The sequence below is a fragment of the Protopterus annectens genome, chromosome 5.part0 (assembly GCF_019279795.1).
Source record: "Protopterus annectens isolate FY-2018-M chromosome 5.part0, PAN1.0, whole genome shotgun sequence".
Classification (NCBI taxonomy): domain Eukaryota; kingdom Metazoa; phylum Chordata; order Ceratodontiformes; family Protopteridae; genus Protopterus; species Protopterus annectens.
In genome coordinates, this window is record NC_056735.1 from 880,209,140 (window position 1) to 880,226,472 (window position 17,333).

A 17,333-nucleotide genomic window follows, 5' to 3' on the forward strand; every position below is an offset into this window, starting at 1 on the left:
TCCCTACTCCTGCAGACCCATCCCATCGGTTGACTCACTCCACCTATCCTCAGAACTCCCAAACTTTTAGTCCACAAACATTGGTGACATGAGCGACCAAAAGGACTCTATTCACAATTTTTGGGTTGTCCCACATGGGACATGCATGTCTTTATGTCAAGATTAGACTCTATACTTCATTACATCCTTACTCCCGTTAACATGACACTACAATAAATTAATAAGTATGACTATGTGGTAACGCACCCGTTACACATGAGAGCCTAATTATGTATGTGTTCGGCATATTTCTTTTACAAGTAGACCGGTTTAGCAATTGACGTTGCCGTAGCAGGCAGATCACAGGCTCCATGTGGGGGAAAATCCTCACATTTGATTTTTTTCAGCACAGCACTGACTTCGGACATTATACACACTTCTGCATTTTAGCAGTTTCATCCCTTCCCTCTTATGCACAACCTATTATTCTATCTACTGTTGAGGTTTGTAAGGGCACATTCATGTTATTTATGTCTGCAAATGGAATGAAAGTGTTACAGAGAATGTACTTCTACATATAGATGTCTGCATGTGTGTATGCATATATACTTATAACGAACTCGCTGACCTCCACAGGACGGTCCAATTAGAACCAGCCCATCCTACCCTGGCACGCCTGGATCCATAATTTCATACCCATAGTTCCTCCACCCCACCCGAGTTCAACATACATGCATACCATCCATTGTCCAGTTGCTATCGCAGCCATGACACACCTCCACACATTGCCCTCTCCCGAGTGTTAGGGGCCATACACGTATGATGTCCCAACCCATGTATTCTCAGGCTCTCCCACCATTTAGTCCTTGAACATATCTGCCCTTGCTTGTGTAATGGACGGATGGCCAAATAGCCTATCAATTATTGGGTAGTCCCACCAGGGACTACCCTCTGTGTGTAAAGTAGACTTAACAGATCAACAATATTACTCCCACTGGTAATATCCTGCCTGTGGTGCAAGTAGCAGTGCTTTGCTCACTCCTGCCCAGCTTGATATGACATACGCTGACAGCGCTATATAATACTGGGGTTGCTTTTGATTCCCTTCTCATTCCTTTTGTATGCTTTATTGTTACATCATTCTTTCTTCATAGATAGATATATATTTATATGTATATATGTGTGTATGTATATATATATATATATATATATATATATATATATATATATATATATATTTTATATATCTGTACATACTTATATACATTTCCTATGCTGGGCACTGCTTAGACCTGCGCAAGCGCACTCAGACTTGCTTACTGGTACTTATATATGTTTATTGCTGCTTATTTGTGCTTACACCTGCTTACTAGTGCCTTATTCATTATGACAGTGCCACTTTGATTGAATGACATTTAGTTAAATATCTCATGCGATACTCATGTCGGTTTTACAGCAAAATGACATTCATTCTGCATGGAAAATGATATGTGCTATTGTTGGGCTCGAACCGTGAATGCCTGTTCATTAGGCGGATGCTCTAAACACTACACAATTGACATTTACGGTGATTCCGCATGTTTTTCTCTATTTGAATTAATTTGATGTGTAAGCTATGCTCGGCAGAGGGCAGCGACGTGCAAACACGCTGCGCTTTGCTTACACCTTCGATATTGCAGCAATTCATATGTATAGTAAGGGCACAAGGAATCTAACTGTGAAAGTACTAGGGACAGGGCTCAACATTCCACTACGTGCTTGTGTGTTTACTACTTTGATTTTATTTCACTGTTCATGGTCACTCTTGTATGCTTAGCACGGACACTGAATTACTAACTTACTATTAGAGGCGGGCTCTACTAGTAGGCATAGTAGGTTATGCAACTGTCGGTGCATGTTTACGCCTCCGTAGAGCACTTGTACATGCTTCCTGCACTCACACACATTTCCTGTGCACATCGAGGGTGTGGCGGTGCGTCCTCATACATATTCATATGGCGCTGCTGCACCATCTGTAGTGAGGACGTTCGGTGAAAGGCTAAAACTGTCCTTGCGCCAAGCTTCTTGAATCCCGGGGATTAAAGTGAATGTGTTTGCCTTTTTTGTACAAAGTACACGTGTAAGAACTTACCACAACAGTAGATGTCTGACTGATCACTGTTGCAGTAAAGAAATGCATTTAAAGATGTCAGTTTTTTAATTATTGTTTGACACAGGGCTAAAGGAAGCCAAATGAATAAGGTTACACCCAAAAGTAATGGACACTTGAAAAGAAATGAAAGAAGTGCAGTTAATAAATTACATTCATACTCTGTAAAGTTATAATGACAGATAACAGTATAAGAAATGTGGGGCAATCTTCTAGGGTTCCTGTAAGTTCTAGAACAAAGACTCCTGCAGTTACTTCCTGAACTTATTCTGTAAATGATCGGTTAATGATAAAAAGGATGAATAGATTATGCCAGCTTTTAAACAATGTGGAGGGCAACATTAAAGAATAAGCACAACCATGAAAGGAACTTGTAGATAAAAGAAGTGGAGTCATAGACGTTAACAGCGAAAGGTGAAATTTGAATGAAGAAAGTAGACAATTTTCTGTGGTAATACTGCAGAAAAAGCACTATACCTTTTAAAAACAGAGCAGGAACATTTAAAAGATGAGTAGGGATTTTCAAAACTTGCGTGAAAGTGTGGGACTACACAATAGAAATAACTTTTCTTAAATGGATAAGCTATGTAACAGCCAAAATGTAAGACAACCATATGGCTAACTGGAAGACAAAGTATGCCCAGTCACATCCTTCTTTGGAATGCATGACCCAAGTCATAACTGTAGGACTGGCAAAATGTTTAATGGAAAAGGCAACATTAAATGGGTTGACGTAGAACAATAAGGTCCTAACAGGGTAGGGTTTTACATACTGCAGGAATTATAGGGCTTTCAAATAGTTTTAGGACAGCAAACTTTCATGTTAACAGTAAAACAGTACCTCAACAGAGCATGTCTGACAAAAGAGCAGAACTCATAATGCATTTATTTTCTTACCTATGCAACCCTCATCATCTACGAATGTTTTTGATTTCAGAACTCGCCTTCGTTTTCTTCTCTTTACACCAGCTGTCACGTGAATATGCTGAAAGCAATGCAGTAATATTAAAACAAAAGACTTGTTTTGTTAAATTTTTCATTTACTTATGCTAATGCAGAGATTCTGAAATTTTATATCCCTTTAACTAGTTCCCCTATCTTTTCCACCATGGTCTGTTTTTTTTTCTGTTATTTGCCTAGTGCAATCATACAGAGGTAAGTTTTCCTTACAGATTAAGAAACTGAACATCTCATACACATAATACTGAACAGACACAGATGCATCAACTTCCTGTTTTATCTTGGAGTTAAATGTATGGCACCTCAATCAGAAAAAGTTATCTGTGAAACTTTAAACACGACAGGTATGTACTTACCACATTAGGTTATCTGTAAGGAAGAGTTTTGCTCTGAATGGGGTGGGGTGACTTCAACCCAATCCTGACCATAAGCAGCTTCAACACCCACAATGCTGGATTTGCTATCAAGGAGGCCCTAGAAGTGTATTACTATGTCTTCAATAATGGGCTTTCATACAGACTGTTACTAACTGGAACTGCACCATTTCTATGACCAGGGTTACCTGGTTAACAAATAGAATTATTACTACTACTATTCTTACAAGCTGTAGGAGTGTACACTTGATGTCATCAGGGAGAGCTTGCAACCTAAGTCAGAAATATCTCCTGATGATAGACCCTGAGTCGGCAGCCCTAGATGAGGCCTATACCGCATCATAACTGCACTTGATAGAGTGCTTAGTTACTTGAGTGTAGGAATTTAGGAGAGTAGAGATTTTAGCCTTGGCCAAGCATTCAGGGAGGTCCCCCAATTGTTTAGTCACATCAGAAAGCAGAGCCAGGGAGTATTTGGTCATGTGAGTCTGGTAGTTAATGGCTCTCACTGCTAAGGTACTCCTCTAATCTGCTCTCCTTGTCAGAGGAAGAAGAGAGGTGGAAGGGACCAACATGGAGGTTTTGTCTGTAGCCACAGCAATGTTGGAAGGGTCTGCAAAAGGAGCTTTGTAAAGACATTTTCATCCTCGGGAACTTTGTAAAACCTGTCTGAGCATTTGGGTGTGGGTGGTTGGTAATCTGGGTTTTCTGAAGGAGCCAGAAAAGCATTTAAGAAAGCAGGGTGCAATGGAGGTACAGCAGGCGGATCTGAAACTCCATTCGTAAAAGGTCATAAAACCTCTTTTGGGTCTCGGTGACCTGGTTGCTGTACCACTTGAAAATGTTGTTCATTTGAGCAATAGTATCCCCGAAGTTAATGTCTTCCCCTGGGGACTCTGTGCCACTGGAGTAATCCTCTGGGGAAGCAATTTGTGAAGTGTGAGAGATTCATCCCCTGATGAATCCTCCTCTTCAGTTGAGATGTCGGAAACAAGTTTACCCTGAGGGGCAGATGCAGTAGGGGCCTGGACCAGAGCAGGGGCCTGACATAAGGCAAGGAATGCATTTAGAAGGCCTTGAGTAAAGGCCTGCCAGTCAGGTAGCTGGTCAGAGGGTGTGGGCATCAGAGAAGGTGCAAGATGCTTGGTCTTTTGCTTCTTCTTTTTGTGGGACTCCAACACCGAGGTATCAGAGATGTGGTGGAGTGATGGAGGGCTGGACGACACTCCATAATGTCTGAGGACATACCCCACGTGGCCCTTGGAAATGATTAGCCTAGGTTCCCCCAGTGACAGATTCAGATGCCTGTGATTCCCTCTGGGATATGCTAGTGGCTTCTTTGATGGCCTCCTCCCGGGTACCCGCCAAAACAAGATCTGAGAATTCCATCTCGGACTCCGGGCCTTCACCATTCTCAAGAGGTACGACTGGAATACAGTGTGCAGCAGGTCGGGCCATGATTTTTTGGCCTTTTTGACTGGTGGCTCATTCGAGGAACCCGACATCGGATCCATAGCTTTAGTCAGACGTTTGAGTTGCTGGTTCTCTAAGTAAAGATTTAAAGCTGCTAGGCGACTTCTGAGGGTTTTGGGGATGAAGGCCTGACAAATACTACAAGCAGTGTGGTCGTGTTCTTGGCCTAAATAAAGGAGGCAAAGCTCATGTGAATCCTTATGTGGAATCTGCCTTCCACACCTACACTTGCCCTTTCTACATGACATGAAACCCCAAAGCAGTAGCAAAAGGATAATCAAAAACCCCTATGGGGTACTTATCTGAAGTCAGATAAGATGAGCTCACTTTTCTGATGTAGTGATATCCGGAGCTGGCAGTCACACAGGAGGCAGAAAAGTTCTGAGGTAGGTGCATGCTGACGTCCGCTTTGTACCCAACGTCTGCAGAGAGAGACAGAGAGAGAGAGAGACAGACACACGGGACGTCACACGCACCCTTGTAATAGCATCTATCTTTTGTAAAATGGACAGATGTACACGAGTTGACCAGAGGCAGACTCCCTAGTGTTAAGGATACAGCAGCATATGAATAGAAGGGCATTTAAAAGTTATGTACTTACCATAAACAAGCATCTTTGTTGCTCATTTTCATTCTTCATCACTGATGGGTCTCAGATCTAACTATTTGGCTGATTTTCCCAGACTTTAGAATCGGAGTCTCGAGCTCCTCCCTCTTCCCACAATGCACCATACCTTTTCTAACTCCCAGATCAAGTCTGTTGCACTACAACACAAGAGATTATAGCAATAGGACACAGAAGAGAAAAAGGATTGATGCAAAATCCAGAACCCATGGGTTCTAAATTTCTTCCAAGTACTTGTCTAAGGCACCAGGCCGGGGGATGGCTGTGAGGAAGAATGACAATGGACAACACAGATGCTTAGTTATGGTAAGTACATAACTTAAATCAGATGTTGTCCTTTCCATTCTTCCTCACTGATGGGTCAGAGTCCCCAGCTATATAACTCCTGGGCGGCCCTCAAGGATGGATGTGTTGGAGCACTGTCGAGCCAAAGGATGCCCTGCTCCTAGAAACAATATCCAATTTATAATCAGAGACAAATGTGTGAGCTTTAGACCAAGTGGCTACAGCACAAATCTCATCAACTGAGGCTCTGGAAGAAAAGGCAGAGGACGGAGCCATAGATCTGGTGGAATGGGCACTGGGAGGTTGAGGAAATTCAATACCTTTTTGTGAATAAATGAAAGAAATACAGTCCGTAATCCATTAGGCTTAAGTGAACTTTGAAACTGCCTGATCTGAATGGTTTGTTGAGAAAGATACAAATAGTTGATCAGATTTCCTATACCTCTTTGTTCTGTGGAAGGAGAAATGTAGTTGCCTGTGAACATCTAGTAGATGCAAAATATATTATCCTTTGTTTGAAAATTTGGGGAAAAAGACTGGTAGATGAATTGATTGGTTAATGTTCGATTCCGTGGTTATCGTAGGCATAAAGGAAGGATTTGTTCTTAAGGATATCCTATCTTTATGGAAAATTATGTAAGGAGGTTGGGCTAACAAAGCTTGAAGCTCTGATACTCTCTTAGCAGAGGTAATAGCTACTAGAAAAATTGTTTTCCAGGACAGAAATCTGATGTCACAACTATCAGCTGGTTGAAAAGGCTTCTGGATAAGGTCTTGCAGTACCAATGTGAGATCCCAAGGGGGAGAAGATACCTTTCCAGCATGAAAACTGGATACAGCAGCCAGATGAAGTTTGATGGTAAACAAACTGGTTCCTGCTTCAAAAAGAGTACTAAGAAAAAGATTAATCATTGAAGTGGGTGCTGAGTAAGGGTCAATAGTCTCTTTTGAAGCCCAAACAGAAAACCTCTTCCACTTGCTGCTGCAGACCTTTTCAGTGGAAGCCCTCTGAGAGGCTAGGATTATGTCAGAAACTGAAGGGGTGAGCCTGGACATTCTTACAATTACTGGGAAGTGGAGAAACCATGTGGTCAACTTTAGGGTGTGGAGATAGGGGGACTAGATAACTGATAGATGACTTATGACATCCTGTCTGGAATCCAGTATCCAAGGTGAATACTTGAATTGAGACAAGGGGAACCATACTGGACGAGGCCAGAAGGGGGCAATGAGGAATACTGAGCTCTTCAACCTGCTGGCTTTCTGTGGAAACTTTGGAATCAGATGGAGAAGCACAGAGGAAACTGGGGGGGGCTAATCGTGGACTACAGCATCCTTTGGTAACTCCACCTTCAGGGGGATCAGAGCAAAATACTTGTTTCACTTGTAATTCAGGGGAGAGGCGAAAAAGACACAACAAGGTTGGCTCCAACGACTAACAATCTTGTTTGCCACTGACTGGTTGAGGGATCACTTGTAAGGAGTCAGAATGGACCTGCTGTGTCTGTCCATTAGAACATTGTTTTTTCCCGGAATGTGTGCTGCAGTTAAGAAAGCTGTTTGAAGATATTGCCCATTCCCAAACTCTCCTGGCCTCCCAATACAATGGGTAGGAACGGGTTCCTCCTTGTTTGCTGATGTACCAGACTACTGACATTTCTTCTGTGTTAACTGCTATCATCCCCAGCGGAAGAGTGTCCTGAAATGCTTGCAATGTTAGAAAGACTGTTCTCATCTATAGGATATGGATATGCAGATTGGTCTCCGAGGACGACCACATGCCTTGGACCAGCTTTCCTTGATAATGCACCCTTCACTAGGAAGCATCCATGGTCACTGTGACTATCAAGTAGGAGGGGGGAGAAAAAGCCTGCCCAGAGATAGGTCATCTAACTGCATCCACCACTGTAGACGATTCCTGCAGATCGAAGACAGTTTTATGGGAACTGACAGTGGTTGGCATAGAATGAACCACTGAACGACTATGGTCCACTGAGAAACCCTTATTAAGAACCTTGCTAGCGGGACTAGAATGATTGCAGCTGCCACTGACCCCAGAGCCCACAGAATTAACCTTGCTGGAGGAGAAGGAAAATCTAATAGGTCCTGAACCTGTTGTCGAGAGATATTATGGGATGCATTGGTAGGGATGCCACCTGTGTTGTCGTGTCCAACTGTGTTCCTATAAATTCTAGGTTCTAAAAAGGAGTCAAGTTTGATTTTGCCAGATTTATCATGATGCCCAGGTAGTTGAAGATCTTTACTAGGTAATTCCTGGACTGTAGCAGTCAATGCCTTGTTGGTACTGTAAGGAGCCAATCATCTATGTAGGGAAACAGCTGGAATGCTTTTAGCCTCAGGTGAGCAGCTAAGACTGCCAAACATTTGGTAAATACCTGGGGGCTGTGGTGAGTCCAAAGGAAAGTGTTCTGAACTGGTAATAACTGGCTCCCAGCCGAAAGCACAAATGTCTTCTGGAGCACCTGTCAATTTTGATATGCTAATACACGTCCTGAAGATCCAAAGAGCACACCTAATCATCCTTTCGTAGAAGTGGCACAATGGACTGAACTGTAACCATTTGGAACTTTGACTTCTTGACGAACTGATTCAAGTTGCTGAGGTCCAGAATAAGTCTCAGGTCCCCTGTTTTCTTTGGTACTAAAAGGAAGCGAGAATAAGTTCTGAATCCCGTTTGTTCAGTCGGAACCTCCTGGATGACTCTTTTTAGTAAAAGTTTCTGAACTTCTTGAATAGCGTACCCCTTCAACCTGAGTGGTATGTCAGGGAGTTTCCTCTTGGGACATGAAGGCAATAAGGAAAAGGGAATGTAACAACCTCTGGATAATATGTTTTACACTCAGATGTTGTTTGTTATATTTGCCCAGGCATTTAGGTGCAAAGAAAGACAACCCCTGACTGCCTCCAGAGATGAATAGTCGGGCAACATTTCAGAAGCGCTGATGGGGACTGTTGGGAAAAGGCTTCCTGAAACCCTGATTTTGCGGACCCTCCCCTAACCCATCTCTAGGGTGGCATATGCCATTGAATCCTCCTCCTCTGCCTCTGGAGGAACTATCCCTGTGCAGATCCTGGAAAGATCCTTGAGACTTCCTAAACCAAGATTTCTTCCCGCTTCACTGGCTCCTAGAGAAGGTCCTCTGAGGGGTGGAAAACTTGATCCCCATGGCAGGCAAGGTTTTCCTTCTTGCTTGCTGCAAGTTAGTGCGTCTTTCATGGATGGTCCAAACAAAATGGAACCATCATAGCAGGCATTAAAAAACGACACCTTGAAGGGTTCCGCAAAGTCACAAAGCCGCATCCAGGCATGTCTCCTGATGGCCATGCTTGCACCGGCTGCTCGTGAGGTGCCTTCAGCTATATACAACATCAACCTCATCAAGGAATTTGCAAAGGAGGAAAGAGTAGCCAGGTGGGGAGAAATCCTTTTCAAGTCCTCCGCCGACATGGTATCAGCAAAAGAGTTGGTTAACTCCTTAACCAGGTCTCTCTGCAATCGGGTGAAGTGTACCAAATAGACTTAAACTCAGTGCGAAAGCAGCTGAGCCGTAAACGTACTTTCCATATCTGTCCAGTGCCCTAGGATTCTTGTTTAGCAGATAGACAGTGGAGCTTTGTTTGGCTAGCTTCTTTTTTGTGGTTGCTATAACAACAATGGCATCTACCAGAACACCTTTACTCCAATGTGGATGATCAGAGGACAAGATAAGGAACCTGTCGAGGTGCTTAGGAATAGGCTCGTCCATGTCCGGTTCCCTCCAGCCCCAGCAGGAAACTAAATCTATCAGCTCATCCACTGGGGAAGACAACCAGGACTTAGATAGGCCTGCCCCAAAAGCTTCCAGGAACACCAATTCCTCAGAAGGAGGTTGGAAGGACGGGCCATATTTCTGCCTAAGGAGTTCTAGGATGTCTCCAAAGGAGACATTGTCAGGTGGTGATTGGGGAGAGCCTTCGCCTTCCATCGAATTTGGTGTCCTCTGTGAGAGACTTCATAGGGGAGGGGAGGGGAGTCTACATGCCTCCTTTTACACTTTTTCTTTCAAGGGCCCTCCTCCATGGTGTGTTCTGGGGAGGTATCATAAGAAGGGGGGCTCCATGACGGGATGTGATCTGGAGGCTCCATGGGGCAGGCTGATCTATGGCAGGAGTGACGGGCTCAGTGCTCAGATCCAATGAAGGATGGGTCAGACTCTGGGTGTGAGGAGATTCTCTCTGATCCTTCAGAAGGCCCTTTCTGCAACCTGGAAGGCTGAAGGACGCAAGGAAACCCTCTTACTATCCCTTGGAGCTGAAGTCACCAGAGGAGACAGAGCTTTGTTTGGCTAGCTTCTTTTTTGTGGCTGCTGCAACAACAATGGCATCTACCAGAATACCTTTACTCCAATGTGGATGATCAGAGGACAGGATAAGGAACCTGTCGGGGTGCTTAGGAGTAGGATCGACCATGTCCGGTTCCCTCCAGCCCCAGCAGGAAACTAAATCTATCAGCTCATCTGCTACGAAAGACAACCAGGACTTAGACTGGCCTGCCCCGAAAGCCTCCAGGAACACCAATTCCTCAGAAGGAGGAGGTTGGGAGGACTAACCATCTTTCTGCCTAAGGAGTTCTAGGATTTCTCCAAAGAAGACATTGTCAGGTGGTGATTGGGGAGATCTTTCTCCCTCCAATGAATTTGGTGTCCTCTGTGAGGGACTTCAAAGGGGAGGGAAGTCTACATGCCTCCTTTTACACTTTTTCTTTCGAGGGACCTCCTCCATGGTGTGTTCTGAGGAGGTATCATAAGACGGGGTGCCATGACGGGATATGGTCTGGAGGCTCCATGGGGAAGGCTGACCTATGGCAGGAGTGATGGGCTCACTGCTCAGATCCAGTGAAGGATGGGTCAGACCCTGGGTGTGAGGAGAGTGCTCTCTGATCCTTCAGAAGGCCCTTTCTGCAATTCGGAAGGACATGAGGAAACCCTCTTCCTATCCCTTGGAGCTGAAGTCACCAGAGGAGACAGAGCAGAGACAGCCATGGATCCAAGGCTTCCCAACCGAACCAGCCCTGAGCTGTCGAGAAAAAAGCCCCAAGAGAAAGCAACAGATCCGACAAAGTTGGAGCTGAAGGCAACCCCCCAGAGTCAGTGCCGCTCTGATCCGACAAAATGGAGCAAGGCTGGTCAGGGATGTAGTCAGAGTCCAGGATCCAACATCAACTCTCTCGGGGAAACCAGGACTGTGGGGTTCTGAAACCAAGGGTCAGATCAGAAAAGCAGTCTACAAATTAGTAGATGAAGCACTCACGGATTCAAGATGGGATGGAGATGGCAAGACTCCCATCTGAATGTGCGTCTTGAGGACCTTTCATACCATTCTGTCCATATAGGCCTCGGTGACATTTCAGCAAGACAATAACAATAATAATAACTCTGCGCAAACCTAAACGGCACGAAAGAAAAGCAGTGACGGAAACTCTAAAGTCCCTAATGCCTACAAGAGTCTAATAAAGGAGGGAGGAAAAAAGAAACCAGAAGAACGATTATTTATAAAGGTGTTTTTAAAGTTTTAACATCAAAAGATTTATCTCTCAAAACAGAATCTGCCCGAGACTCAAGAACCACATCTGAATGCAACGTGCGGCAAACAACATCTGGGGGGTTAAGAGAAGGTATGGTGCATTATGAGGAAGAGGGAGGAGCTTGAAATTCAGATGCTAAAGCCTGGGAAAAGTGGCCAAGTTAGATCCAATGTCAGATATGAGATCTATCATTGAGGAAGAATGAAAAGGACAACATCAGATGCCAAGGTTGCACCTCGCCAATTAAATTCTCTGACAAGGATATCTCCACTGGCACAGCAAATGTCCTGAATAGCATGAAACAGCAGCTGTGAGAGGCAGATTTGCCAATGCTGTCCCAGAGTGTAGCGCTATCACCAGACTGGTGGGTTGTAGAGCTGAAAAGAAAAAAATGCCACCAGTGTCTGTGGAATGGTTGCATGTGATAAAGGAAATCAAAACAACAAAAAAAAGCATTTTTGTATCAGATCCAACTATCCCAATTTTTACGGCAATGCCAACTAATTTCACCCTGTTGCTTTACCAAAGTGAAACAATGTCTATTTTATATAATGAGACTAAAGACATAAGCAGGTCATTGGTTATTAAAAATTCAAACAAAAAATTAATTTCACAATCACTATTCCACATAATAGCTAGTGTCTGATATTTCCACAGACTGTTGAGCCATGCAGTTCTTGGAGGCAATCTCTAACAGAAAATAGATTTAAATGTAAAAATAACTCTGAATGTAATATGTCACATTAAAATTATGAATGTCAAAACATTTTAGAGGAGGAAATGTAAAAATCAAGTTGACAGTACCGTTAAACCCCATTAATTCAAGATATGCTTAAGACTATAAATAAACTATTTGAGGACTTAAGTGTCACAATGAGATGAAGAAAAAAACATAATGGCATTACAAAACTGTTTATGCTGATGTAAGCAGGATCCTGTAAGGCTAAAAGGTGCTTAATATTATACATTTGTTGATGCCAACCCAGTGCTGATGTGATAAGTGTTACACAGCAAGCAAAGCATTCCCGAAGTGTTTCCTGGTCCGGCATCACAGAAAACACAACTTGGAATTACAAAAAAAAAAAAAAATTGTGAGAAAACTTTTGCAAGCTTTAAAAAAATTATCTGACTATGACAATTTAATAAATACACTAGAGATTCAAGTTTCTAATTTTGAAAGAGACATCAGTGCATGGAAATAAAAAAAAATGTATCATGTATCAGTCACCTAAATTATTGTCAAAATGATGTCTCTGAATTAAGAAAAGCTAAAAACACAGTTAAAATAAGAGAGTGTAAGAAAAATGGTAAAACAGTATGGCACTCGACATTAAAAAAGGCAGCACTGAAATTGTAAATACTGATGTGCCCCTGAAATTTCATCTGTGGTTGAGCACTGCTGAATACATTAAAAAGAGAGTCTGTTACTGTGAACAGCTCAAGTAGCTTTACTGATATTCAAAGACAAAAATGAGCATATGGGGCAGAAAGCACAAGAAAAATAGCAAAAAAAAAAGGCTCCTGGGGGGGGGGGGCTGTCAGAAGCAAAGTACAGTTGTGTACACTTACCATTAATGTAGATGTACAAGTGTATTTACTGTTGCAGTCATTACATTTGGGTTATCTGCTTGCAAGTAGCCCTCAGTCGACCTGATTAACAAAGTCTTGGATCCTGCGTTGGTTGCTGTCCTTTCTTCCATGACATCAGGTCGTCAGGGGGTATAAAACATGCAGCCGACGTCATTACATCAGTTTTTTTGCCCCAGATGTCAGGTGCCCCCCTAATGGGAAGCAAGTAAATATAAAAGTACAAAGATATACCTGCAACAAAAAAGCAAATACACCAAAAAGGCTTTTAAGCATAGTAAGGGAAAGTAGAGGTATAGCCAAAAGAAGTTAGGGGGCTGGAGGGAGGGTAACCAGGGCTGCAACAGTGAATACATTCGAACATCTACATTTATGGTAAGTGTACACAACTGTACTATGTTCTTCGTGTTTCACTGATACACTCATTACATTTGGGTAGATTCCCAAAGCTATGGTTGGGAGGAGGAATTTAGATAGCATTAGGGCCAGCTATAAGGCCCTGCAAGACTGCAGTGGCAAAGCCAGCTCTGGATTTAGAGGAAATTGGCAAATGATAATGCTTGGTGAAAGTATGTACAGAACTCCAGGTAGCAGCTTCTAGGATGTCCCTGGTAGGGACACCTCTGAGAAAGGCTGTAGAGGTAGATGCAGCCCTGGTGGAGTGAGGTCTAATCCCCTGGGGGGATAGATTTTTCCATGGTGCTTATAGCAGAAATGAATGCAATGGCTTACCCATTTAGAAATGGTTTGCTTTGAAATAGCCTTCTCCTCTGCCCCTGCAGTAAATGCCACCAGCAGTTGTTCAGATTTCCTTTGAGGTTTAGTCCTGTCCAAGTAGAATCTAAGTTGTCTGTGCACATCTAAGGAATGCAGTATCCATTCCCCTTTATTCTGTGGATTGGGAAAGAAGGTTGGCAAATTAATGGACTGATTAAGAGTCACACTGGATACCACCTTGAGCATGAAGGATGGATTGGTTCTGAGGGACACCCTGTCCGCATGAAAGATGATGAAAGGCTCCACTGCCATAAGGGCCTGTAATTCAGACACCCTTCTAGCTGAAGTGACTGCTAAAAGGAAAGCTGTTTTCCAAGAAAGAAATTTTAAGTCTGCAGCTGGCTCGAAAGTAGGTACAGTGAGTTTCTCCAAGACAAAGTTAAGGTTCCAGGCTGGGGTTGGAGCTCTCCTAGGTGGTCTCAAATCTTTGGCCCCTCTGAGGAACTGCTTGAGCAATGGATGAGAAAAGAGTGGAGGTTCTGTGTTATAATGAGCTGAAAAGGCTGAGGTGTGGATTTTAATGGAGGAAAAAGATAGGCCCTTGTGAAGCATCTCAGTTAAGTATTGTAAAATCTGAGGTTAATTGGGCACTGCTGTGCTTATCCCTTGAGAATGGTTCCAGGGACAGAATCTTTTCCATTTTTCAGCATAAGATTTTCTAGTACTAGGCCTCCTTGCCTCTAAAATGATATCCATCACAGGATGCTGAGCCAGGCTGCAAGGTTCAGTGTTAGAAGCTGAGGGTGCAGAATCTGGTTCTCCTGCTGAGACAGCAGGGAAGGAGGACAGGTGCCATGGAGATAACCGTGACACACTGCAGAGAAGAGGGTACTACCAGTGTTGGCGCGGCCAGTCTGGAGCAATCAAAATCATCCTTGGTTTGTCCTGTTTGATATTTAGTAGTACTTTGGGGAGCAGAGGCAGAGGGGGAAAGGCATAGACTGATAGGCTTTTCCAGCTGAAGGACAGAGCATCCACTTTCCAGGCTTGTTTGTGGGGAGTCCTTGTGCAAAATTTGTCCAGTTGGTAGTTCTGGGAGAGGCAAACAGGTCTACATCTGGGCTCCCCCATTTGCTTGTCAACATGTTGAAAATCCTTGGTTCCAGTTTCCACTCGTGTGGGTCCATGAGGTTTCTGCTTAGTCCGTCTGCCAGTGTATTTAATTTTCCTGGCAGGAATTGAGCTTGTAGGTGCACTTGGTAGCTCAAGGCTGTGTTCCACAATGCCATGGCTAGTCTGCAGAGGGGGTAAGAATGTGTATCCCCCCGCTTGTTTATGTACCATACAACAGTGGTGTTGTCCATCTTTACAATTAGTTGTCCTGAAAGAATGTGGTCCTTGAAGGCTGTCAGAGCATTCTGTACAGCTAACATTTCTTTTTGATTGATATGCAGGTGCATTTGACTTGTGTTTCATTTGCCCTGAATGCACTTCCCTGCCAGGTGAGCTCCCCATGCATAGTCAGATGCATCTGTTAGGGTTTGGGCGGCAGCGGGTGGTGTGAAAGGTAGTCCCTTGTTTTGGTGGCAGGCCTCTGCCCATCAAAGGAACTCTAAGTATAGGCAAGGTATGATAGGAAAGTACAGTTTTGTACCTACCATAAATGTAGATGTCCGATAGATATGCAACTGCAGTCATAACATATGGGTTGTCCTGCCTCAGGCAGCCCTCGGTCGGCCGAATTCCAAAGTCTGGGTCCGGCGTCGGCTGGTGTCGCCTCCTCTCCGATGTCACAACGGCTGGAGTATAAAGGCATCGGCCGACGCCATCTTCTTCAGTGTTTCTTGCCCCATATGTCAGGTGCCCTCCTAGGAAGGTTAAATTTGGTGAATGGATAAAAAATTCCAGACATGCACAACAGTAATAAACAGATACACCATAGGAAATACCCCCAGCTAATAGGAATAGGGGTAGGGACCCATAAAGAAGGTTGCAGAGGGGTAGGAGGGTGGGAAAATCCGACTGCAGTTGCATATCTATCGGACATCTACATTTATGGTAGGTACAAAACTGTACTATGTCCTTCAAGAATGCAACTGCAGTCATAACATATGGGTTGAATACCATAGCCAAGCTGGGGGTGGATGGAACTAAGAGAGGGATGGTGTAGCTAAAATGCCCTGTAGGACTGCCGAAGCAAAGCCTGCTCGGGATCTGGAGTATAAGGGCAGGTTGTAGTGCTTGGTAAATGTATGCACGGAGCTCCATGTAGCAGCCTCTAAAATGTCCTTTGTTGCCACTCCTCTTAGGAAAGCTGTGGATGTGGCTATAGCTCTGGTGGAATGTGGCCTAATATTGGCTGGCACACCTTTTCCATGGAAAGAGTAGCAGAATCTGATGCAGTGTCCAATCCATTTTGAAATTGTTTGTTTGGAGATTGCTTTTCCTTGTACTCCAGCAGCATAGGCCACAAACAGTTGATCAGACTTTCTGGTGGCCTTAGTTCTGTCCAAGTAGTAGCGTAGTTGCCTGTGCATGTCCAAAGTATGCAGCAGTTTTTCCCCCCTAATTTGAGGATTGGGGAAGAAAGTAGGCAGGTGAATAGCTTGATTTAGAGACACCCTGGAAATAACTTTTGGCAAGAATGTAGGATTGGTTCTTAGAGAAACTCTGTCCTGATGAAAAATGAGGAAGGGAGGCACTGCCATGAGTGCCTGTATCTCTGAGACTCTTCTTGCAGATGTGACTGCCAATAGAAAGACCGTTTTCCATGATATAAATTGCATTTCTGAAGTTGCTGCTGGCTCAAAAGGAGGAAGAGTTAATTTTTCCAAAACGAAATTGAGGTCCCATGCAGGTACTGGCTGTTTTCTGGGAGGTTTGATATTCTTTATCCCTCTTAGGAACTGTCTGGATGTGAAAACAGTGGTGGGTCACAATTGTATTTTGCTGAGATTGCTGAGGCGTGAATCTTTACAGAAGAGTATGAGAGTCCAGTATGAAACATTTCTGCCAAGTATTCTAATATCTGAGGTATACTCAGTAATGTTGTGTCCTGACCCCTGTTGGCATTCCAGATGCTGAATCTCTTCCACTTGGCTGAATAGGTTTTAATGGTGGAAGGTCTGCGTGCTTCCAGTAAGATCTCTGTTTTTGAAAGAGAGTTAGCTGGAGGAGTTATGGTAACCTCCAGGCTGTCAGATGCAATGTTTTCAGGTTTTGATGGACCGTCCTGTAATTGTGTTGTGTTAGAAGCAGGGGCCATAGGGTCAGAGGCAACGGTCTGGTCCGAGTTATGCTCAACAGCAGTGGGTACCAGTGTTGCCTTGGCCAGTCTGGAGCTATCAAAATGCCTGTTGGTTTTTCTGCTTTGATCTTCAGTATCACCTTGGTCAGCATAGGTAGAGGAGGGAATGCATACATTTTTAGGGAATTCCAGCTGAAGGAGAGAGCATCCGTTTTCCAGGCTAGAGGATGGTGGGTCCTTGTGCAGAACTTTTCCAGGTGATGATTTAAGTGGGAAGCAGAGAGATCTACATCCGGTCTTCCCCATGTCTTTGTTAGTTGTGAGAAAATGTGAGGATGCAGCATCCATTCGTG

General features: G+C 43.9%; 1 protein-coding gene across 1 annotated transcript in view; it reads right to left on the reverse strand.

The window, feature by feature from the left end:
* Positions 1–17,333, reverse strand: part of POLD3 (DNA polymerase delta 3, accessory subunit) — a 713,420-nt gene that overhangs the window by 80,574 nt on the left and 615,513 nt on the right. The window contains exon 11 of the mRNA XM_044072678.1: positions 3,026–3,113. Coding sequence (XP_043928613.1) covers positions 3,026–3,113 — 88 coding nt within the window. The remainder of the gene's footprint in view (positions 1–3,025; positions 3,114–17,333) is intronic.